General features: G+C 47.4%; 12 protein-coding genes across 12 annotated transcripts; 7 read left to right on the forward strand and 5 right to left on the reverse strand.

Annotated features, from left to right (window-relative positions):
- Positions 1-935: 935 nt before the first annotated feature.
- On the reverse strand, positions 936-2,681 carry FPRO_14554 (uncharacterized protein; the record flags this gene model as incomplete). The annotated part of the gene is made up of 2 exons (XM_031219594.1): positions 936-1,284; positions 1,333-2,681. The coding sequence occupies 2 exons, from the start codon at positions 2,679-2,681 to the stop codon at positions 936-938; spliced, it is 1,698 nt and encodes a 565-aa protein (XP_031085336.1).
- Positions 2,682-3,922: 1,241 nt separating this feature from the next.
- FPRO_14555 (uncharacterized protein) lies at positions 3,923-4,581 on the reverse strand (the record flags this gene model as incomplete). The annotated part of the gene is made up of 2 exons (XM_031219595.1): positions 3,923-4,267; positions 4,318-4,581. 2 exons carry the CDS (start codon positions 4,579-4,581, stop codon positions 3,923-3,925), a joined length of 609 nt encoding a protein of 202 aa, XP_031085337.1.
- An 879-nt stretch (positions 4,582-5,460) lies between these two features.
- Positions 5,461-6,162, forward strand: FPRO_14556 (uncharacterized protein; the record flags this gene model as incomplete). Its single annotated transcript, XM_031219596.1, has 3 exons — positions 5,461-5,569; positions 5,626-5,750; positions 5,797-6,162. The coding sequence occupies 3 exons, from the start codon at positions 5,461-5,463 to the stop codon at positions 6,160-6,162; spliced, it is 600 nt and encodes a 199-aa protein (XP_031085338.1).
- Positions 6,163-6,974: 812 nt separating this feature from the next.
- FPRO_14557 (uncharacterized protein) lies at positions 6,975-8,007 on the forward strand (the record flags this gene model as incomplete). The annotated part of the gene is made up of 5 exons (XM_031219597.1): positions 6,975-7,016; positions 7,067-7,231; positions 7,292-7,398; positions 7,453-7,769; positions 7,817-8,007. The coding sequence occupies 5 exons, from the start codon at positions 6,975-6,977 to the stop codon at positions 8,005-8,007; spliced, it is 822 nt and encodes a 273-aa protein (XP_031085339.1).
- Positions 8,008-8,171: 164 nt separating this feature from the next.
- Positions 8,172-9,917, reverse strand: FPRO_14558 (uncharacterized protein; the record flags this gene model as incomplete). The annotated part of the gene is made up of 5 exons (XM_031219598.1): positions 8,172-8,436; positions 8,485-8,855; positions 8,910-9,310; positions 9,370-9,560; positions 9,613-9,917. The coding sequence occupies 5 exons, from the start codon at positions 9,915-9,917 to the stop codon at positions 8,172-8,174; spliced, it is 1,533 nt and encodes a 510-aa protein (XP_031085340.1).
- Positions 9,918-10,457: 540 nt separating this feature from the next.
- FPRO_14559 (uncharacterized protein) lies at positions 10,458-12,334 on the reverse strand (the record flags this gene model as incomplete). The annotated part of the gene is made up of 6 exons (XM_031219599.1): positions 10,458-10,911; positions 10,976-11,349; positions 11,399-11,557; positions 11,614-11,649; positions 11,699-11,941; positions 11,993-12,334. 6 exons carry the CDS (start codon positions 12,332-12,334, stop codon positions 10,458-10,460), a joined length of 1,608 nt encoding a protein of 535 aa, XP_031085341.1.
- A 1,008-nt stretch (positions 12,335-13,342) lies between these two features.
- FPRO_14560 (uncharacterized protein) lies at positions 13,343-14,428 on the forward strand (the record flags this gene model as incomplete). The annotated part of the gene is made up of 2 exons (XM_031219600.1): positions 13,343-14,250; positions 14,308-14,428. 2 exons carry the CDS (start codon positions 13,343-13,345, stop codon positions 14,426-14,428), a joined length of 1,029 nt encoding a protein of 342 aa, XP_031085342.1.
- A 473-nt stretch (positions 14,429-14,901) lies between these two features.
- FPRO_14561 (uncharacterized protein) lies at positions 14,902-15,622 on the forward strand (the record flags this gene model as incomplete). Its single annotated transcript, XM_031219601.1, has 2 exons — positions 14,902-15,098; positions 15,154-15,622. The coding sequence occupies 2 exons, from the start codon at positions 14,902-14,904 to the stop codon at positions 15,620-15,622; spliced, it is 666 nt and encodes a 221-aa protein (XP_031085343.1).
- A 1,114-nt stretch (positions 15,623-16,736) lies between these two features.
- On the forward strand, positions 16,737-18,131 carry FPRO_14562 (uncharacterized protein; the record flags this gene model as incomplete). The annotated part of the gene is made up of 5 exons (XM_031219602.1): positions 16,737-16,938; positions 16,998-17,383; positions 17,432-17,587; positions 17,705-17,808; positions 17,870-18,131. 5 exons carry the CDS (start codon positions 16,737-16,739, stop codon positions 18,129-18,131), a joined length of 1,110 nt encoding a protein of 369 aa, XP_031085344.1.
- A 458-nt stretch (positions 18,132-18,589) lies between these two features.
- FPRO_14563 (uncharacterized protein) lies at positions 18,590-19,643 on the forward strand (the record flags this gene model as incomplete). Its single annotated transcript, XM_031219603.1, has 2 exons — positions 18,590-19,488; positions 19,532-19,643. 2 exons carry the CDS (start codon positions 18,590-18,592, stop codon positions 19,641-19,643), a joined length of 1,011 nt encoding a protein of 336 aa, XP_031085345.1.
- A 763-nt stretch (positions 19,644-20,406) lies between these two features.
- Positions 20,407-21,580, forward strand: FPRO_14564 (uncharacterized protein; the record flags this gene model as incomplete). Its single annotated transcript, XM_031219605.1, has 8 exons — positions 20,407-20,438; positions 20,492-20,713; positions 20,766-20,947; positions 20,996-21,068; positions 21,119-21,134; positions 21,195-21,258; positions 21,315-21,371; positions 21,423-21,580. 8 exons carry the CDS (start codon positions 20,407-20,409, stop codon positions 21,578-21,580), a joined length of 804 nt encoding a protein of 267 aa, XP_031085346.1.
- A 699-nt stretch (positions 21,581-22,279) lies between these two features.
- Positions 22,280-23,265, reverse strand: FPRO_14565 (uncharacterized protein; the record flags this gene model as incomplete). The annotated part of the gene is made up of 4 exons (XM_031219606.1): positions 22,280-22,536; positions 22,590-22,860; positions 22,927-23,174; positions 23,229-23,265. 4 exons carry the CDS (start codon positions 23,263-23,265, stop codon positions 22,280-22,282), a joined length of 813 nt encoding a protein of 270 aa, XP_031085347.1.
- Positions 23,266-23,507: the final 242 nt, after the last annotated feature.

A 23,507-nucleotide genomic window follows, 5' to 3' on the forward strand; every position in this document is an offset into this window, starting at 1 on the left:
TTTAACCTCGACTACCTTGACGTCGCCTTGGAAATAATCTACGGAGAGAATAAGGCATCATGGCACAGGGCTGACGACTTGATCATTTTTACATCTGAAACTGTTAATCTGGTTGGTTTGAGAGAAATGATTGGAGATTTGGGAGTCACGTTGACGTGGCCCGAGTTCGTGGCCAAGGAGCTAGACTGATCGCCCTATAAACAAAATCCCAATGACGTTTCACCTTCACTAAGTCTGTGTGAGAACATATGTAATAACGATATCTCGAAGCTCTGTGGTCTCAAGCAATTGTGTAGTTTGTACGCTTGACTTATCGTGAACTGTCACAGTTCTCTCCTGCGAATGTAACTGAGGTGTGAGTTTCAGAGGTGATTCAAGGCCAATGATTCATGTGTCGAAGACTGTTGGGATTGACACACATTCATAGCTCCTAAACACTCTGCTTCACGGCTATCAAAAGGCAGCTACACACTGCCCTTGAGCCAACTGAGCCAGCTGCGGGATACATAACCCTCCCTTTGTTCCGCCACTATACCTTTACAGCCCATTACGTTTGAACTTTATACCTCAATTGTCACAATGGCAGCACCTGAAGAGCCAGGAATTGTGCAGGTCGTTGGCGAGCCAAAGCAGTTCAAGCTTGAAACGCTAACCCGTGATCTTGAAAGGATTCATGGTAAAGGAAACGCTGGATGGAAATTGGTCCAAGCTCACAAAGTCAAACTCGTCTCAATTACGATTGAAACAGAAGACATTGCTGCGTTGGTAGAGCATTACGAGAGTCTTGGCGTGGATGTTGAATGGGAGCAAAAGAAAGGAGGCAGTCCTCAATACATCAAGTATTAAAGACAGTGGAAATTTTAGGTCCCGGAGTGAGGAACATGATGGCTCTATTAAATCTACTCTATAAGCAAGCCTAACCTCTAAAACACCATTTATGTCTGACAAGCAGAAAGGAAAACATCATCCATAAGAAGCGTAAAAGCAGCAGGGTTATTCTTGCAAGTGAGAACAAACGACAGCTCAACAGTAGAATGCGTGGGCGTGACATAGTTCATGCGGTTGCGGTACTGCCACCAAGCATTAGGGTCGTAGAAAGGATCAAAGTCATCAAAGTTGACACCGTCAAACTTGACGAGGATGTCACACTCGTAGTAAGGGAGATGGGCGCCGTTGCCCGTGTGGTGGCCGTAGCCGAGATAGTAGGTCTGGCCGGGCATGAGGCCTGTGATGGTTCGCTTGAAACCGGCTTTGACGCCATTCTTTTGGGGCCATTGCAGAGCCCTGAAGATCGTTAGTTTGGTGAAGCGGATAGCAGATGGGGGGACTTACATGGCGAGGTTTCCGCTGTTGGCACGAGCTTGAGGACCGTACTGGCCGTTGTAAGTGATACCAGCGTTTCCGGAGATCTCCCAACCACTTGATGCAGACTCAAAGTCGCCGTTGGGAATAAGGTTGGTGCCGACGCAGTTGTCTTGAGGAGGCTGGGCGCTATTGAGAGGGCCGATGGTAGCATCGGGGTCGAACGCAGTGACGGTTTGGGAGCCGACGGGAGTAGGAGTGGAAGGCTGGGTGTCGGGACGAGTAGTGGTGGAAGCAAAGTTGGCTTCAGTCGAGGCACCGCCGTTTGCAGAGGTGCTGGTCTGGAAGCCAGGATTGACTGTCTGAGTGGTGGCGTCGTTGGGGTTGGCAGGAGCAGAAGTAGACTCGGTGCCTTGGTTTTGAGACGCGGTAGAAGGGCCTTGGGTAGGAACGTTGGTGGCAGTAGAAGGGCCATTCTGAGTAGCAGGCTCAGACTCGGTAGCAGGTCCATTCTGGGTGGCGGGAAGAGTCTGAGTAGCAGGGCCGTTCTGGGTAGCAGGTTGAGATTGGGTAGCAGGAGGGGTTTGTGTAGAAGGGCCATCCTGAGTAGCAGGGAAAGTCTGGGTAGCAGGTCCACGCTGAGTAGTTGGAGCAATCCGAGTAGTAGGGAGGCTATTCCCAGGCTCACGAATATCACCGCCTCCAAAGTCAAGTCTAAAGTCATTGATGTTCTCCGGAGTGACCTGGTTAGAGATAAAGATCGAATCAACAAGCACCATGGCAGAACCTCCACCAGAGCAGGTAGTCTGGATGTTCAAGAAGCCCTGGCTAGCAGGCGCAGAAGTCGAGACCAGGACCTCGTTGTAGCTAACGCTAGCACCATTGGAGAAAATGCCAGTGGTGAAGAACTTCTGAGAACCGATGAATGCCTCGAGAACACAAGATGTTGTCGCCTGGGGAGGAGTGAAGACGAGGTAGAAGAACTGAACGGTGTACTGAGTTCGCACATTTAGACCAGTGAGCAACTGCTTCAGCGACGCAATCTCTCCGAGAGTCTGACGCTTGCGCGTTCCAGCAGACTGGGCACTAAGCGCAGCGCAGCTCTTTTCTGAGCTCCCACCGCCGGGATTATAACCATCGTTAGTGTTCAGGGTGACATCGCCGTCAATGACGAAAGGATCGAGGCTTGTAAGGCCACCACCGGTACAAGTGTTGGTAATGATGGAATCGACCGGAGGCGCAGGAAGAGTCGTAGCTTCAACAGCAGCAGACGAAGTCTCTGAAGCAACAGATGTCGAAGTCTCAGTGGTTCGAGGCTTGCAAGGCCCAGCGACGGCGCCAGAAATGGCTAGTGCCGCGATGGCGATGAAGGAGCGCATAATGAGCGTTGGGGTAAAGAGTGAATGGCGGATAGACCGAGTTGGACGGTTGAAGGTTCAGAGGAAAGTTCAAGAAAGCGGTATGGGAATCTCATCTTGTATTGTAGGTATTTTTCGGGTGCTTGGACCCCTATCGCGGAATTGGCCATGCGAAAGGTTTTCGATAGTGTACTGTGGCGTTGTCCATGTTGAGACGTTCAGCCTGCGCCGTTTGGGTCCGGTAGTTGAACTATCGGTGTTTAGTGTTTTGGTGCCTGGATTGGTGTTAGATGTGGACCCTGAAATTTGACGTCAACAACATGATCATGTCATGAGGGGAACCAACATGACGACAAGTCAATCACAAATTGAGAGACAGACTATGATTGGCTGAATGTTGATACATAGAACATGTTGTCTCAATTGATTCAAATGACATACTATCACTACAATAACTTGGATAATCAGAATTTCGGCATTTATCCGCTTCCCATGCCAGCATCACGATCCTACTCGATAGCGGGACCTCGTCAAGCATCTTTTGCTTCCACTTTCTAGTGCCGACCATGCATAAAAGGAACTTACCGAGATTTCCTCCTCATTCGACTTCTTTTCCGCTCTTTAATCTCAAATACGGTCACTAGCGCCACAGCGACAACTTTCCCGAGAGTCTGGAACTGAGTCGCCCACTAACGCGATTCAATAGCGTCAACGGTAGCGTCTTCACCTTTCAGCCCTTATTTTGCAGTTCCCAGTGTTATGCAGAATTATCTATTAGGACCGATGCCTGTCGTATCAATTAATTGTCGTGGCCATTGCCATTTGTTTCGATCGAGCTTATTGCCAGTGGTCTCCTCACTCAACTACTAGACCAGTAGCCACTACAACGTAACTGCATAGCAGGGTCTCGATCACTGGCAATTACGTTGCTAATCTCGGGATCGGCCATAAACTATCTGAAAGCTCTGCGATAAGAGCCTGATCATCATTGTCCAAATGAGAAGCCACAGAATAATGTAGCGCCGACCGTGGATCCTCAGTCGCCATTGTTAACTGAAGCTGAATAGCCTCTATCTCTATCCCTCCCTGAGACGGGAGGGGAATCTAGAGGGGACGTATTATCTCTATGCTAGCGGTACTTTACTATCGAAAAGAGCGAGAGCGTGGTCTTTCTGATGGCAGGATGATTCATAATCCATTTCTCGGTGCAGATTTAAATTCACAAGTATCAATTGAAGATAACACCAATGATATATGTTAGGTTAATAGTGGCCCCGACCCTGATACTCCTTCTCCAAAGTACCAAGATACCCCTCCACCTTGTTCCCACCTACACTAAGCTCTTCAGCATCAAGTAAAATCCACATCATTCGCCCTGGCATGGTCTCATTGCCGGTAATGTTCTTCCATTTATGTGCTGTAGCCCTTTGGACACAGACATCTCCCTGACGCATGATACGCATCTCTCCAGAGTCGAGCGTCAATTCGAAGACTCCCTCAATGACGATGCCGTAGTCAATAGTCAGAGACCGATGGAACGGCGACTCTACACCAGGACCAAAGTCGATCATGCGAACAATAGACCCGTTGCGGTAGTGGAAGGGAGGCTATGTTACGAATCAGTGGACTAAGTTTGTAAAAGCTTTGGGAGGCTTACCTCCTCTTTCTTGGCTCTGGCGACATCAACGTCTCCATTGAGATTGACGGGTGTTTCTCGAGTGGAGTAAATGATGTTGGCCACGGCTTTGTTCTCACCCATGAAGCGATAGTGCTCGCCATGGTCTGAACTCAAGAAGTGGGCTTTGCCATCTCCGCGGTGGCCAGTGATATGTCTGACAATCTGGCGTAGGCCGGCGGCAGGAAAGCTCCCGACATAGTACTCAGGAGTCTGTGGTGAAGCTGAAGAACTACTGTCTGCCATTTTGCAACGGATGTGCCTTTCGTGTGAGATGCTAAATGGCGATGGAGATTGAGCGCTGGAGGATGATGTGCCCGAGAGCTTAATGAAGAGCGGGGTTGTCAAAGATGTATTCTACTTACTTGCCCCTACTCTTGGTTTACTGCTTCTATCGCTGCTCTAGTAGAGCATGAAAATGGCGAAGTTGCAGACCGATCATGCTTCACGCCGTCAGATTGGTAATCAACGGATTGCAATTGCTCCTTGTGTAGCTGTTCTAGATAATTCATCACTCGTGACGCTGTCGACAGGATGACTATTAGGGACGCGTTTGGCGACATATCCACTATGTCATTGCCAAAGAGGTCTCACTACTTACTAGATGGCCTGTTACCAAACTATGGCATCGGTACTCGGATAGATTAAATGCCCGTTTCTGAGGAATCAGGTTGTGGAAAAAATACACTACCGACAATTCCACACCGCTAGAGGTAAGCTGATTGTTGCATCAACAGAGCGCAAGACACGCGCGAGATGCTGTACGAGGATTGCCAGTCAGCAAAGACATCGCTTGTGTTTTGATACCTGAGTTCAAGCGCGATGCTGTGGATGTAAGCAGTTACTCATGTACTGCTGAGAAACAAGTTCGCACCTCCTGCGTGTTATGGAGTGAGATCTTAGTAGATGGCACAAACTCACTACTGTGCTTGATGTAACCTGGTTTATGACAACAGTTCCGGACATGAACTGGTCTTCCTGATATCTGGTGGATCGCCAACCAGTGTTTTATTGTGAGCGAATATTATATCAGACTTCTCGCTACAACAGCCACGTTGTTTATGCTGCCTCCTGAATCAAAAACTACCTCATTTTATTCACATAGCCTGCTTCCAGTGAATCAACATGACAACTTCCAATCGATGCACCGAGTTTCCTGCCCCAGGACTTCGAAACCCGTTCCGCTATGTGACTGGCCATGATAGTAACGGCGAGCCAACATTCCTACTGGCAAGTATTACTCTCCAGATAAAATATGTCAAAGATCCCCACTCATGCCCTCCAAGACAGATCATGGAGACCACCGCGCTGTTATGTTAAACGGCGAAGGCGCTCAAAGCATCATGTACAGCAGCAACAGCAACCCAGTGGAGCTCACTAACGATGTCGACCTAGAATTTGCCAGACTTAACAGAGTATGTCTCCGGACCTCGCATTGATCATATAGCTAACTACTCTCAGCCTTCTCTCCACATCCCAAAAGGCTGTGTCGTCCGCATGGTAGACTTTGCGCCAGGTGGGGAGTCCAACATGCACCGCGCTTTGTCTCTTGGGATAGGGACTGTCTGCGAGGGCGAAGTTGAGCTCAGTCTGAGTACAGACGGAAAAGTCAACCGGATTCTTCGTCCTGGGGATGTTATCATCAATCGCTGTGCTATGCATCGCTGGAGAAACACATCCAAGGAGAAGCCGGCCCGCGTGCTCTTTGTTATGCTGGACGTTGAGCCGGTTTTTGTTAATGGCAAACCGCTGGAATTTGATATGGGTGAGCTTATGAAGGAGTATGGTGATTATAAGGAGGGCGAAGGCGCAAATAAGAAACCGTAGGATAATGGGGTTTCTTTGAGGTTTATTTCACATCCTTTGTTTTCCGCCATCAAACTGGCTGACGGGTAGTTCAGAGAGTAGTCTCGTCAAGGATGGTTCATGCCCCCCAGAGAGAATTATCTTTACATCTAGTCCTGTCATTTCGGAGAGATTACACTTATGTGTGCCAGAATCACAGTTATCAAAGTAGAACTGCCTCGATTTGAACCAGCAATTCATTGCTTCTTCTTAAATCATGGCAAGATTGAACAGGTGAGTGAAAGGCCGGCAATTTCCCATTAGGTTCTGCGAGTTATTCAGATCCAGTGGAAAACGCCAGCTGAAGCGTATGGTGCAAAAGACGTCGGCGCCTCCGGGCGTCGGAATAGACACAGACAAGAAGACACATCCCTCATACTACCAGTCGCACCATAAGAGTACCTGTGATACAGAAGCAAATGGAAAAATGGGCTTGGGTGATGACGCGTGCATTCGTATTCGTGCAACGCGACCAACACTCGTGTAGCCATAAATAAGACAAAGGATGCTTACCAATGTGAAAGTATCAAGCCACCAACACACAAGAGAAAGTACGTCACTTCCAGCATGGCAAGAGGGGCGCAAAGAGAAATAGCATTTGTCATGTCAAAACGCCATGCGGATTACGAATCACTCCGCTATCCATAGCAACAAGATCTCAGGGTGTTGAGAGAAAGCAATATTATAAAGGGTTAGCAATCTAATATACAGATGGGAGGTTGTGACAACGTAGAGCACGAAGAAAGTAGACGTTCCCAATCTCACTACCAACCAACACAATTTCCAAGCAAACGATGACGATTTACGTGATCACTGGTATCTCCAGAGGCCTCGGGGTAGGTATACCAATAAAGCTGCAAAGACAGCGCTAATCAGTTCACAACAGTACGAGCTCGCTCGTCAGCTTTCCAACGACCATAGCAACACCGTTGTCGGCATCGTGCGCGACAAGTCTGCAACCATCACCAAGATCTCGCGGGATGCAGAGCTCAACCGACGCTCCAATATCCACGTTATTGAAGCCGACTTGACCAACTACAACGCACTCAAAGTAAGCACCAGATATGAAGCAACTCGTTTTGTATCAACAGAAAACTAACGGGCAGTGTAGGACGCCGTGAACGAAACTGCTAAGATTACTGGCGGGAGCATCGACTACCTTATTGCCAACGCAGCATACGTCTCGAAATTCGATACCTTTGACCCCATGGGAGCCCTGTGAGTATTACCACGATATACACATACACTGTACAGCACTACTGACTCCATCAGGGGCAATACCCCCAAGGAGCTGGAAGATGATGTCAAGATGCTCTTTGACGTCAACGTCGTGGCCAACATTCACCTATTTAACCTCTTCATTCCCCTTATCCTCAGAGGCAAGGAAAAGAAAGTCGTGACTATCTCCACTGGCCTTGCTGACCTGGAGTTTACCAATAACTTCGAGCATGAGTTTACCCCACTGTACTCCATCAGCAAAGCCGCCATGAACATGGCGGTCGCCAAGTTTAACGCCCAGTACAAGAAGAAAGGCGTTTTGTTCATGAGTGTATGCCCCGGAATGGTTGATGTTGGACAGTTCAATCACGGTATGTTAGTGTCTCCCGACGCATTACAGTGTACTAACAGCCGACAGCGACCCCACAGCAGATGGAGGCGATGGGGGATATGATGGCCAAGTTTAAAGAGTATGCTCCGCATTTTACTGGCCCAGCGACAGCAGAAGCTGCGGTTAAAGACATGAGAGCAGTATGGGAAAACGCGACGATTGAGGGGGGTTATGGCGGTGCCTATCTTTCTCAGTTCGGAAACAAACAGTGGCTGTAACGAAATATGATAGCTGCAAGATTGGGGGTGTCGATTCTGCGAAACCAAGAGCTAGATTGCCACTTCTGTCTACTCGCTGGAATTCTACCGACGTCTTATCGCATGTCGTTTACTGAATCATAAGAAGACAAATTTGCCAGCCTCTGTAAAAATGCCAAGTCCCGTTAATCCGACAGAATCGGAACATAGAAACGGAACCGATTGTGCGGGTCATATTTAGCCTTCAGCTTTCGAAGCCTGGCCAAGCGCCACGACTCGTAGCCATAGATTGACTGGAGGCTCTCGTATTTGTTCCCAGAAGCGTAGTTGACATACGTCGCCGGTTTACGCGTAGGAGCTCCCGCATACCACATATCACGAGCTTCTCGAGCCCATTTCTCGGCGGGACCCAATAAATCGGACCCCTCAGGGACCACGGTCGCGAAAAATCTCATTCCTTTGTCAGTATCGGTGGTTAAGAGCTAGAGGGACACATACGCTATATGATACTCATCACGATGAGAATAAGCGGTGGACGCAGAATCAACGGCCTGCACTCCTCGATGGGCATATCCTTCATAGTATAAGCGAGCAGTCACCGCTAAGTCTGGGTATAATGCGACATTGCGCATGAAATGATTGTAGAGCGCTCGTTCTGTCGTGATGTTCCAAGTCTGCAGCATGACGCTGGCCAAAGAGAAGGGAGCAGAAATGCAATTAGATAGGTCTGTGTTTTGGCGCACGGGAATCTCGGGATACGGGACGTCGCCCATTTCATCCTTGATGGCATCGATGGCGTTGAAAGGGCGCAGGAGTCTTTCTGCCTCAGAGGCTGGGCCAGCATAGGCAAATGTGAACCAGAGGATGGCCTAAGTGCGCGTCAGATCTCGGACCTTGCTTCAACATAAAAGGACAGCACTCACCTCGTCACGTCGGATGGATGGGTCTATATAGATCTGTCCAAAAACCACGCCCAGCAGGGGGGGCGTCCTCCCATCATCTTGAAGCTTATTCAGTTCCCTAAAAACCCTTTCGAGCTTATCCTGACGCCAGTAGTAATTATGGTAGTGCCAGGTCTTTATCTTGGCGGGGTAGATCTTGAACTTCAGGTTTGTAACAATACCAAAATTGTGCCCTGCGCCTCGCATCGCCCAGAACAGATCTTTATTGCTCTTGTCGCTGACCGTAATACTCGATCCATCTGCTAGAACAACCTTCATCTCAACGATGTTGTCGCCAGCTAGGCCGTAAAGGCCCTCGTATCGACCGTGGCCTCCACCCAAAGCAGGGCCCGTGAGGCCGACGCATTGATTCGAGCCGGTACCTGCGTAGCGCTATGATTAGCCTCACAAGGCAGAGAAATAAATTGAGATGTGTGCTCACTCGTGACATAGCCGCGATCCCATAAGAATGGTATGACCTCATATGCATATGCACCGCCCTGAAACCAAGCAGACTTTCCATCTCGAGTAATGTTCATGGACCTGAGTTGTTTCATGTCAATCTGCATTCCCTTGAACGCACCAAGCGATTTAGTAAGCCCATGTCCGCGATTAACAACGAGAAAGTTAATACTATTCCGATTGCAGTATTTTACCTAAACAGTCAATAAAAACGGATATTTACGTCGTACACCATGCACTAACGATTTTGGGAATGTCAACTTCGTTTGCAGGCTGGACCACCACTTTGATATCTGGAGGTGCCATAGTATTCCATCTTTTCGTTGTATTCAGCCAAAGAGGATTACTTGGGAGAAGAATAAGAGAGTTTTCAGAGAGTAGTGCGCCTAGCTCTTGTTGGATTTGGAAGACTGGTACTTCGCGGCGAGTGAGATGGTATGGTTGGAAGTATGGGGGTACAGATAGTGGTGAGCTGACTGCAAGCGTTGTGAGGAGCATGAAACTAAAGATTAAATGAAGAGTCATCATTTTCAGCTGCGAATAAAGTTCTTGTGGGACTGGAAGGCTGTGAAAAGATGTCGCAAGCGCTGTAGATCTGAATGGATTTGGCCAGAACATTGCAGAGTCCTTGCAAATGTGTAGATATGATACAGCTTCGTGGAAAAGGTAGAATAAGAAGCTATAAAGCCATCCAGATGCAAGTTCTACAGTGTCTCCTTCATATAAAATCCTGCGCAGAGTCCTCCTAACTATTCTGGATCTGACACCCGTTCCAGTCCAGCCAAGACCACATTGAACAAACAGCCCCCAATACCTCGTTTGATGAGACTCAGCACGTTAAACCGTTTCAGCTCTGTTGTAGACATCCTGTCGGAGTCTGAGTCCTTGGGTCAGACTTTGGATGGCTGTCTCAGCTCTTTCAGCTTGTCAGCTGTGTTACACATCACATCTGACGCAGCCCCCACCAACAGCACAGAGCATGGGAATGATGACAGAGTAATGAAGTAGGCTAAATACAAACTTGGAAGGAATCTTGAGGCGCATAGTGGTCTTGTATGCTTTCGAGCACTACGATTCCGATATCGTCCAGAGAAGATCTTCGGGGACTGCTTTCCATTCTCCGCGCTCATCAAGCAGATCAGAAGCTTGGCTCCATGCAGAAGCCACAGTCTCTGCTCTCTCGGTGCTCCGCGGAACTATCCGGACAGGGAACGGGGATGGTATGGACATTATACCTTCTGTGACGTCCTCTGCATCGGGTATAATGTCCCTGCCCATCTCGGCGCTGACGACCCTGTCAAAGTCGAATGCCCACAAAAGGCGTGAAATAGCCAGGAATAATGACCGGTCAGCTATGTGCATGCCCTGACATCTGCGCCTTCCCGCCCCGAACACGTAGTGGTCTCGCTTGGTAGGGTCTGGGTTATTTGCGGCTTCGATGGATGTTTGCTGATCATCGATATAGCGCATGGGATCGAACTGTCGTGGTGACGGATGTCTTTTTGGGTTATTGTGAATGGCCCTGTGTATACGTCAGTGGGGGAAGGATGGATAGGGCTCGCTGTGAGGTTCAGGTCTTTACTGACCAGACGTTAATGATGACTGTTGCTCCCTTGGGAATGTAGTATCCGAGATAATTATCATGTTGAGCCGTTGCATGGGGTATACCCAACATGAACCCAGGCATCCAACGTAAGCTTTCCTTCATACAAGCATGGATATAAGGCAGATCAGGCATATCATCAAGACTTGGGAGGCGATCTCCACATACACGATCAAGTTCCATTTGTGCAGCCTTTGCGACTTCGGGAAATATGACCATAGCTTGGAAGAAACCGATGAGGATACTGGCCGTTGTTTCAGAGCCTGCCTGAAGCAATGAGCCACTGAGGTACGAGGCAAAAGTGTCCGAGAACCCTTCTTCTTTCTGTAGTTTGACGAGGTCGACACAGACACAAGGCTGGTAGGGAGGAATCAGTATTGAAACTGCCGTTGATGTGGGGAGCTACCTTTGCTGAGCCGTCTTCCAGACCCTTCTTGGCTGCAAGGTAGAACCGAAGAAAGAGGTTTTGTTCTCGTTTATGGATCTTGCGCCCTTCCTTCTTGATCGGCATGAGAAATTCAGGGATCCGTCTCAAAGCGGGTATGAGATCTAGAAGGGCCGCTGTCTGGTAAAGTTACATGGTTAGGATATATCAAACTGACGAGAGAAAAGGCAGCACACTCTTGAACCGATCATCTCAGAACTGCGATCAAATATCTGAACATAGATTAGTAAGTCTAATACTTAATCACAGTATGAAACAGACATCAAATGCTTCTTTGAATCGTTCATCTTTAATGCTTGTGGTACGAGACCCGAATGTTATTTGGGTAGTCAATGAAGCTGTATATCGACGCAAGTGGTCGACAAAATGATCCGGGCTCTTTAGAAAGTCGAACAGCATTGCTTTGCTCTCTAGGTCCTGGTACGGTACGTAGCTTCGAGCTGCCGTCGCTCCCAGGATGCGATGGACAAGCTTCCGGGCCATTTTCCAGACTTCATTATCCGGCTATTCTCTGTTAGTGATACCAAGCAGTCATGAAGCATCTTAGATATATACCATAAATAGTATACGGAAGCCTCCGCTGAGAACATCTTGACCTATGTATGACTCTGGTCGACTTGAATAGATCCCACCTCGTTTATCCACAAGTTCTTTAACAGTCTGATCTGTGTTTAGGACTATCATGACCTTTGTTCCTAGTATCAGTGAGTATATAGAGCCATACTCTTGAGCCCATTTTTGGAACTGAATATGGCGCTTTCGGTTTGGGATCTGGTGTAGGTTGCCGATTATAGGAAGGGTTGGTGGGCCGGGGGGATAACCCGCTGGCCGACGTCCGACCTTGCTCAGTCGCCAGAAGCCAAAAATCAAGATTGGAATCAAGAGATAGATGAGCATATCTGATTATGGTCAAGAGCTAGATTATGCGATTGATACGACTGGAATTTGACGTGATAGAGGATTGAGGTCGATACGATACGATGACTGTTTCCTTACAATACCGAAGTTACGGGATCTACACCTAATCATTGCAGGATGCATATTCAATGAGTGGAGTTTGCCTCCTCACACAACCTTCAAGGTACACCTCCCGCTACTAAAACACTCCCATTTCAAGTGAAGCACACCAACTGGCAACTACAGGACGATAATGACTGCAAGGCAATGCATATGATTTTCCCATGTTTGTAATCAGCGCATAATACTCCAGCTTCTCTCCATTCTTTCCTCGCCAATGACGCACAATTCTCTCTAAACCAGAGGAAAGCAGCACTTGGCGTACAGATGGGCATAAAAAAAAGTCGTACAGTAGATAAGGTAGAGTTACCGAAGAACTAGTATCGATGATGAATCAGAGACATTCGTGCTGTACGCCGTTGCACCATAGAAACGAGCGTTGTTGCAGTCGCAAAACTACTCAGATTGAAGGGAATTGTATCAATAATCAGTGTGCTGAGGTTACGAGTCATTTCAACCGACGAGAGTGCTACGGAGGCACAAAATATGAACCTCAACTGAATTTTCTTCCCGTTATAGTAGCAGTATTCAGTCAATCACGTCTTCGTACATAAACCTTAACCTTGCAGGCAGAAGTCAACTAAATAGACCACAAAGTTACATCGTATTACCATCCCGAGTACGTCGAAAAGCAACAACAAGGTACAAGCTTAGCAATCAGATGCGTAGGCAGTGATTCGTATTACCTTTCTCACACGGGATGAGCTCTTGCCTGTATAACAGCTCGCAAGTGCTAACCATCGTGGCCGAAGTATTTTAAACTATGTCTGTTTCATAGACGCGAGCTGATTATGTTACATTGTTTTCTCAAACTGCCCTTACCACGAATCAACTCTCTCTCTATTACTTGGCTTCCCCATAGTTGATTAAAACGAAACCTCAGGCATCATGACGTATGCATTCGACATCTCACCTGGGAAACGTGCCAGTCGCGCCAGCTTCGTCTGGCGGCAGCTCTTTGTCACACCACCGCCCGTCTCATCCGATGAAGTCAACCTGGCGGGGAGAACAGCACTTGTTACTGGCGCTACCGGTGGAATAGGTCTCGAGATAACACGCCAGCTACTGGGCCTTGGATGCAAGGTCATCATGGGTGTTCGAGATGAGCACAAAGGCGAGGCAGTCCGTCAAGATCTAATCAAGGAAGGCAACCTCACCGATGACATGGTTCAGGTTTGGAAGCTAGATCTCTCATCATACCAATCCATTACCGCCTTTGCTGCCAATGCAAAGAACTTGGACAATCTAAAGATCGCCATCCTCAACGCAGGTATCTACAAAGTATCAGAGGCTTTTAGCCCAACAGGGTACGAGGAAGGGATGCAGATCAACTACCTATCAAACATTCTTCTGCTCATCTCACTGTTGCCCATCATCAAGAAGAATGCACCCGCGGGTGAGACTGGTCACATCTGCCTTGTGTCATCCGACACAGCCGCCTGGGCTAAATTCGAGGAGAGAACCTCGACACCTCTCCTACCCGTATTCAAGAAACCTATGAAAACATGGGATATGGGAGAACGCTATGGTACGACAAAACTGCTCGGCCAGCTATTCCTCACCGCCTTATCGAAACGCGTGTCGTCAGTTGCACTGTCCTGCGCGAACCCAGGGCTTTGCGGCGGTGGCTCAGACCTTGCTCGTGAAGCAAAAGGTATACTTCGATTTGCACACAAGATACAGTGTCTTGTTCTCTGTCGGACATGTGCTATTGGTGCTCGTACAATTGTGCACTCGGTTACGACGCTGCATAAGCAAGCACATGGTCACTACATCGAGGGTGATAAGATACAGCCGTGAGTAACCAAAATTCTTTCTGTGTTAGGCCAATGCTAATCACCTTTTGGTAACAGCATGGCACCGATTGTGTATCAAGATGAGGGGAAAGAGATTGCTGAGCGACTGTATGCAGAGACACTGGAGGAGCTGTCATTTGCTGGGGTGAGACAGATTATAGATGGTCTACCAGAGTAAAGATTATTTACCTGGTGCCTAAATTTGTCTACTGTGTATGGTCATCCGGGATCCGAATCTTTGTGGAACAAGAGGCCTTGAGGCCCCTTCACTTAGGACTAATGCGGTGCTAACACCCAACAATGTCCTGCGTCGAACTTTTTCCAGGCTGCTGATTTGACAAACTGTATCTCGATACATCCTTAACTTAGGTGTGCCTTGTGTAACAGTGTGCGATTGTATCAAAGCCTGGTAACTTACACATGAATAAGCAATCGTCAGCATTACCAAGACATAGTCCTGTGTAAACAAAGTAAGTCCGTAACACATTGAGCGAGTTACAATAGCTTACGACCAAGAAAGAGTGCCACTTGAAGTATAAGACGCCCCATAGTCCCATTATTGGCGGTGTGATAGAACGAACATACACATATCCCCGGACCGTCTTTTCAATCACACAGCAAGACATCTCGTCTCACCCACCATTGTATAGTATGGTACGTACGTGGCAACTATGGCTCTCCCCCCGACCCGTGAGACGCACCGAAACGCCATCGGAGCCACGTATGCTCTCTCAAAATGGCGCAGCACTGTTTGAGTTCCACTACGAGCACGATGATCAGCTTGTGGTACGGGAGACGCATTATGCGGAGAACAAGCTTGTTCAGGATGGTCGTTCAGGCCCGCCACTGTACGTTGCTCGCCCCTCCTCGCTGAACATGCCCTTTATAGCTGGAATAATGAAGGCACATTCACTGTGGCCAAACAGAGTACTTCCAGGTTGAGAGCGGAACCTTGGCTGTCATCAGGAATGGAAAGAAGAGTATTCTTGCCAAAGGTGGTGGCATCATCAAAATCCTTCCCGGAACCCGGTACCGATCCCCTCATCTATTAACACAGATCCGTAAGATTGACAAAAGCCGCTGCAGTCATAGATTCTGGGCCGAAGCCCCTGTTGCGGAGGATCTGGTGTTCCGAGTCTGGGCAGAGCCACAGAACTTGGACAGAGGTTTTGATGAGGCCTTCCTGCGTAACTATCTAGGCTACCTTCGAGACTGCGAAGATCAGAACATACAACCCTCTGTCTTTCAGCTCGCATTACTTGGCTGGAGCGGCGACACCCTCTTATCGCCGTCATGGTGGGTGCCCCTGTGGATGCTGAGGCTGTTTCACTTTCTACTTGCTCATATGGTGGGAAGGTTTTTCTTAGGGTAAGCTGATTCTCCACAGTCACATCTGCCACTAGAACTTGATGCAATTATAGATACCAAGCAAGCTATGAAGAGTATAGTCCAAGAATGACTGGGGGTAGGGGAACATTGAAGAAAATGGCCTGAAAACGCGTCATTTTGACCCTGTCTATCGGAACGCATGGCTTGATCTGGTGTAGATGACTATTTGGAAGTATTTGTCTCTTGCAACGTCAAGATCTCTTAGTTCAGTAGCTCTTTCGAACATTGATCAACATTGCCATTTGAAGCTATCAGCTTTAAGAGAAAAGGATTATGCGTATTCCCCAAGGAGCTCAGAACTGCTCGCGATCTGTCTCTGCTAATCATCCTGCCGACCCCATCCACATATCAAGCAATTCCGGGTTCGAGAGTACAGTAATGATGGATTCCTTAACGGCCCTTGCGCCTCTCCAGTTGCATCTTTCCTCTTTCCTCCATTCTCATTTTCGTGATGACTACGATGGAGGCTCAGCCCCGCTAAGAAAAAGCCATTGTTTCATCCACGACAATGCTATTCTCAGCCAGCCCCAAAGGTTGGTGGAGGGGGGTAGCTGATTTTCCATCAGCTTTGAGATTCGTTTACTCATTGTGTCGGAAGCCGGCTCTAAATAGAAGAAATGAAGTTAGAAGAAATCTCGACATTTTGAAATGTGATGAGAAAATAAATTTATAGTGACTCGCAGCACTAGCTGCAATTAGCTGTGTATATGCCTTCAAAATGGTTTCCTATACTCAAATCTATACTTTCCACTCATCAATGACTCTTATGAGATTGGTCTGGCTAACAGGCTGGCTAACGGCCCTTTTCTACAGTAGTCCTATCAACGCCATTGCTCTTAACATATCACGATCTCACAGCGCCAACCTTCGCTATCTTTTGACTAATGAAGAGCACAGGTGGTCATTCAACACGTCGATCAACTTCGCTGGATCAAGTGACTTCTTCGCTTCTACGGAGAGATGGACAACATTCAGTGCGCCAACATATGCAGCTGTGATCAGTCCAGGAACAGAGGAAGATGTTGCCAAAATTGTATGTGTCTACCAGTTTTTATATACTTGGGAAGCTCATGTTGTCACAGATTAAACTTGCAACGATGCATAATATTCCCTTCCTTGCTACAGGTGCTCGTCATGGGTATACAACAACCCTGGGAGAGCTACATAATGGCCTCGCGATAGATCTCAGTCATTTTAAAGAATTCGAACTAGACGCGGATGTAAAAACTTTGACTGTCGGTCCTGGTGTTACCGTTGGCGAAATATTCGACCCGCTGTTCAGTGCTGGGTTTGAAATCCGTGAGTGATAATACCTATCAGCCTTAAACCACTATCATTGACATATATCCTGGATTTAGAGACCGGCAGCGCCCCTTGTCCCAGTTTCATCGGTGTCACACTTGGCGGCGGTGTTGGTCGCTTTCAAGGCGTCTACGGCCTACTCTCTGATGCGCTCATCTCGGTTCGTCTCATCACTGCCAACGGCGAAGTTTTAGAGGTTTCAAGAAATAGGTACCCCGATTTATTCTGGGCGATTCGTGGTGCGGGTGCAAACTTTGGCGTTGTAACCTCTGCCACTTACAGCGTTTATCCACTGACAAACAACGGCGACATGTTTATTGCAGAATTTATCGTTCCACCTCGAAGGTGGTCCGAGTACCTCCGAAAGATGGAGTCTATGTCACCGCTACCCGCTGAGCTATCTTCTCTATTACTGAATAGCTTTAACACGACCACGAACCAGGTATGACTTCAGTATTCTTTTGATGCCACTGCTGATCGATGTCGACAGACTCAATTGTATGCGCACTGGGCTTACAAAGGCACTGAAACTGATGCCCGGAAGCACTTGTCACCAATCTTGAACATGAACCTCACAGCAACTCAAATAAGGGTGCTTCCCTGGAACAGACTCGTGGAGAACACATTCGCTGGAGCTGCCGTTACTGTTTGTGAGCCCAACACCAACCGAAATCTGTACACCTTGAGCATGAGAAATTACTCAGCCTCGACTTGGGAAGCTTTGTCTTCCAAGTTGGCCACTTTCTACACACAGTATCCTCAGGCGCGCAGTTCCTCTCTTCTTTATGAATTCTTCCCAAATCAAGCTATGGCTGCTATTCCCCAAGACGATACTGCGTTTCCGCGCAGGGATACAACGGCATACATGTACGTCTACAAGCAATACTTGAGCCCCGCTCTTCATGACTGACGTGATATTTGCGAGCAGAAATCTTATCTTGACTTCGAGCATTCATAACAGTGAAATAGACAATGCTCTGGCAAGGTTTGGTGAAGAGATTCGACGTGATGTGGCCGCAACGTCAGGGTATCCAGAAATTACAACGTTTGTCAATTATGCCCACGGTGACGAGACACTGGATCAAATCTATGGCAAGAATAAACTGGCACGCTTAGCAGCGCTGAAGAAGATATGGGATCCTAAGGAAGTCTTCAGCTTCAACAATGGCTTGCCTACTAGGTATCCTTGAAGAATGGTTTAAATGCCCTTTTAGATATTTTCTAGGGATTTAGGAAATGGCATAGATACTCGGTCGCATACAAGGGTATCTTATTCATATGTCCTTGATATATACGAAGCAGGTCCACTACCAGCAATGTCCACGCACCATGCGTAGGTCTGGCCCATCACTTATATAACCAAGTGAGTGACTCTTCATGAAATAGTGCAAGAGCATAAGGTACAATCACATCATCTTCATATTTCTACAGTGTTAAGCCCTCTCCTCTGAATCTTGCTCAAAAGAATTGATTGCAATTGAGATGGCCCGCGAGACCAAGCCATATTTACAGAGTTTGTGGAACTTGGAGGAATAACGTCGGCAATAAAGGCTTATTAATGCATATTGTCTCCCCCCTCACTCATAAATCGACGCTTAAATAGTCAAATACATCTTACAGTGCATCTAATATGATTATAATTGCAAAAATGTCCGCTGAGCTCGAACATCTAGCTGCCTTCGAGGCCACCTTTCGAGGCTGGCTATCCCGCCAATTCACCACCCCAAAGCCCTTACCAACCACTCTTGAACTGGTAGAAAAGACCGCAATTATCACCGGGAGCAATACTGGCCTGGGCTTTGAAGCAAGTCGACAGCTCCTCAAGCTAGGCCTTTCCCACCTCATCATGGCTGTGCGCTCTCAAACGAAAGGCGACGCAGCAGCTAGCATCTTACGAGATGAATTCCCCCAAGCTACTGTATCTGTCTGGATTCTTGATATGGAGTCTTACGATTCTGTCACGGCATTTGCGGCCCGATGTGCCACGCTTCCACGTATCGACATTGTCATTCTCAACGCGGCGCTGATCAAACCATCTTTCACCAGAGCATCTACCGGACATGAGCTCACCATGCAAGTTGTTTACCTTTCCACGGCGCTCCTTACTATTTTGCTACTACCCATTTTGAAGTCGAAAAGGACTGCCTCTGGCACACGTCCCCCAGTCATCACAGTTGTTGGATCCGACCTCGCATATCGTGCTGACATGCACACAATGGGCCCTGTACTGGAACAGTTGGACAAAGATCAAGGTTACAGTCAATTCGTATGGTATGCGAGGTCGAAATTTCTGCTCACATTCTTTGTATCAACGCTTGCCGAGTCTGTCAACCCGAATCATGTAATCGTGAACATGGTTAATCCAGGGACAACGCGAGGAACGGCATTCCTCCGGGAATTCTCCCCCCTACTTGAGAGGCTTGCAGGATTACTGCAATTAATATTTGCCAGACCTGTGGATATCGCTGCTACTATTTATCTCGATGCTTGCCTTTTGCGTGGTATGGAGAGCCATGGATCATTTATTAGTGATTGGAGTATCAAGCCGTAAGTATTGCCTTTTTACCATCATAAAAACTGACGGCGATAGGTACCCCAGCATATGGTATAATTCTGTGGGTAAAGACTTTGGGAAAACGTTGTGGGAAGAGACAATGCGTGAGTTTGAGCCCTTTGGAGTGGCAAAGATCATTGAGGATTGAAGAAAACCCAGTTTGGAGACAGGGAGGCCAGTAAACCTAGGACCTCTATCCCTACTGAAAGAAGAGCTTAGGTAAACTTGACATAGTTCTTTGTAGACTTGGTAGATCTAGAATTTGACATTTCTGACACATTTATATCAGAAGTCTCCTTACTCCCTTGGGTGAGCTAGGTGCCGATATCTAGTTTTGTTCATTACGTTAACTAAGTACTTTCTATTGTTAAAGTCTTTCCTACTGTCTTTCTCTATTATCATGAATCTTGCTTTAACATCATATTGATACAATCAGTCAATCGACTCGCAATAGAAAGGACAACTGCTCTATCAAGGTGTTTGGGCTTACACCATGCTAAGACGCGCGTCGTTTTAACTCTTGGACATCGCAATGTCATGCTGTGCCATTCTTACTGGCCTGATGCCCCCACCGATTCATCCTTTACATTTGTCGTTCAATTCAAGTCTTGGGGAGCACCGCATATTACTCATTGACACCAAACAGTATGGTAAGCATCCTTTACCACTGTATAGTCCAGTCAAATGTGGAGTTTATGTCATTGTATTGCATATGTGGCTTACGTGAGATGATTAACGTTGTATCACCATCGATAGCCATGGCCGAAAGAAGTCTTCCACTCCTGCAAGATAAGGTAGGCTTGACAAGAGAGAAATGGGCACCCACATACTTTCAATGTCCTCAACTCTTCTGAGAACCTTTCGCTCATCTTTCTCACTTTTACCAACATTTTCCCCACTGAAATTCTATGATGGCTCGCCCTAAGTTCGCTCTCGTTACTGGGTACTGATTTAATCGCCTCAAAGCTCTACTGTATTATCACTGATACTATGCAGATGCGGCCAAGGTGGAATCGGAGAGGCCCTTGTTATGGAGTACAAGCGGCTTTCAATGCATGCCATCGCGACTGTTCTTCCCCACGAGTCAACTGTTCATCTATCGCAGGCTGGCATCACCTGCTTCCCTCTGGACGTAACAGTTGAAGATTCCGTCTCAGAGCTCAAACTCAAAGTCCAAGACATCACCGGTGGATATCTCCATATCCTCGTGAACTGCGCGTACGCATCAGTCCCTCCCAAATTGCATCGTTCAAACCTGACGATGTGTCAGAGGAATTGCATACACTATGACCGCTATAGACACAGACGTGATTGCTGTACAGCGTATGTTTGACGTGAATGTCTTTGGCCCCATGCGTATGGTGCATCATTTCCATGACATGATTATTGAAGGATCTGGCACCATAGTTAATATTGGTTCCATTGGGGGAACCATACCATTTGTATACGGATGTGGGTGTCCATGGCAATCGACGAATTTTTGTGCTGACAAACTCGCAGCGTCATATAATGCTTCTAAGGCAGCTCTGCAGCATTGGTCTAACACCCTGAGGGTCGAAATGGCTCCGTTCAGGTATGTGACTCCTCCTATAAACACTATCGCTAACGCCCATCTTTTTTAAGAGTCAAAGTAATCACGGTATACGACTCCTAGCACCATCCGTGACTCTACTTTTGGCTGATACAGATGTCTCACTAGGTTATCTCGGGAGAAGTAAACACCAATATCCTAAAGGCCGACGCCCAGAGAAGACTTCCAGAAGGTTGGTATATGGAATTAACTTGATAGAAAAGGACTCACTAATATTGTACTCTCAAGGGTCTTACTACTCCGCCCTTGAGAAGCAATTTGAACAGCATGTCTTGCGAAAGCCGAGTAAGATGAATATTACCATAATTTTCTGTTCTTGCCTACTCATATCTCTAGAAAATGCCACCGACCGTTTGGAATTAGCTGAGAACGTTGTCAAGGAAAGTCTGAAGAGCCGCCCGTCTGCTTGGTTTTGGTTCGGAAGCTTCAGCACCTTGACCAGATTTCTCGACACGTTTGCTTGGCGAACCATATGGGTCGGTTCTATCCGATAGATCTCATACTGCCTCAGCTATTATTGACTGCTTATTAGGACTCAATCCTTTGGAGAATGTTTGACATGAAAAAGTTGCAACGAGCTCACGCAGCTAGGCTTCGGGAGGAGGGAACAGGATGACTCTGTGGTATTTCTGGGAATACTACTGGCCTTTCCCATATCGTCAATTTCATCCTTGGTGTTTATCTAAGTTAGTAATTATCATTGATTGCTATCGATGGCCGAATCTTGGAATCTGCTATAGCTTCTTCGCTTCTCCATTAGTGCTCTCAACAATGATTATGCTTCTCTTCAAGTGTATCTCTTAACAATCGAGAGGTTTTTTTATTACACTTGCTGGCTATAGCTAAGAAATTGTCATCGACGCATAGAAAACGGTTTAGCCTTGGTAAACCAATTGAAGTTTCCAAGACTGGGCTTACCTATTCAGCCACGCTAGAAACAACGTTGCTTGTAACTTTCGTTCGACTTAGGTATCTTCATAGCTCTTGTTTATCACTCACTGACATACCTATACCAGTAATGTTTACAAATAGGGGGCTCCAAATTTAGTGTACCACGGGTCACCAAGCACAATGGCGGAACATCGTAAGCTTAAGGAACAAAAGCAGACAGTTTATATAAGGTAGACATGAAGTTACATTGAATCCAGTATCCTTTTTCTGCCAAAAGATCGAGTTCCAATCATGCCCATATCTTATCTCATGGCCGTCAAAGTTGTTCCACCATCAACAATCAAGGCTGTGCCAGTAATGTAGCTAGATCTCGAACTACACAAGAAGATAACAGCATCTGCCACTTCCTCTGGCGCTGCAATTCTGCCCATCGGCACCGCAGCATGTACAAACTCGGCAAGACCCTGCACGCCTTCCAGGGCCTGTCGTGTCATCGGGGTATCTGTCCAGGAAGGACAAACGCAGTTGACTCTTATTCCATGTGACGCGTTGTCAAGAGCTATCAAGATATCAGCTGGTTGTTGTTAGAAAGGGTTCTCGTTATCGACTGACCGCTATTCTTCGTCAATCCGAGGGCAGCGTGCTTCGACGTGGTGTACGGTAGGACACCTGGACTTGCAACCATGGAAGATGCAGAGCCAAGATTCACAATCGCCCCGCGCGATACCCCTCTACCAGCTGAGACTGCGACTGGCTCTTGAGCCCGCATGGTGATGGAAGCTTCTCGCGTGACAAGAAACATTCCTGTAGTGTTAACTCGAAGAAATCTCTCAAAGTCGGACAGAGATGTGCTGGCAATATCGACCGCTTGCCGAACTCCGATCTAGATACAACTCGTCAGCTATGCATGTCAGATCTTGAGGTACATTAGCATCCAATGATGACTCACGCCAGCCGAGTTGACGCAGTAATCAATGCGTCCGAAGGTCTGTACGGCATGGCTCATCATGTTCTGCACTGAATCTTCGCGAGTCACGTCGACGTGAATGGCTTCACAGCGGAATTCCTTGTTTACTGCTGCGGCTTTGCACTCGCTGACAGCATCTTTCGCCAGGCGGACGGTGATGTCAGCTATCAGAACACCAAGAGCCCCCTCGTTTGCGAAGGATATGGCACAAGCGAGACCAATACCACTCCCTGAAGTAATTCTCTTAGTTTTCGAGGAGTAGCCGGGGTAATGTCGTTACTTACCCCCTCCAACTACCAGAGCATATCCAGAAAGGTCCATAATTGTGATGTTGTCTTTTTATTGAAGCAGAATGCCGTGGCCTTTACAGGGGAGAGGATAACCGGCAATGCACTGAAATTAATACACAAATTGACTGCCAGTTGGATTACAAATCCAATTCGGATGAGAAAGCCCACCATTCAACAGGACCATGCACAAGGCAACGCCATATCTGTGTCTATTCTTAGAATTGTCATATGATTACTTTGGCCGCGGAGGTGAAAAGTTCTGACAGGCCATCG

This window comes from Fusarium proliferatum (assembly GCF_900067095.1).
Source record: "Fusarium proliferatum ET1 genome assembly, contig: FPRO_scaffold008, whole genome shotgun sequence".
NCBI classification, from domain to species: domain Eukaryota; kingdom Fungi; phylum Ascomycota; class Sordariomycetes; order Hypocreales; family Nectriaceae; genus Fusarium; species Fusarium proliferatum.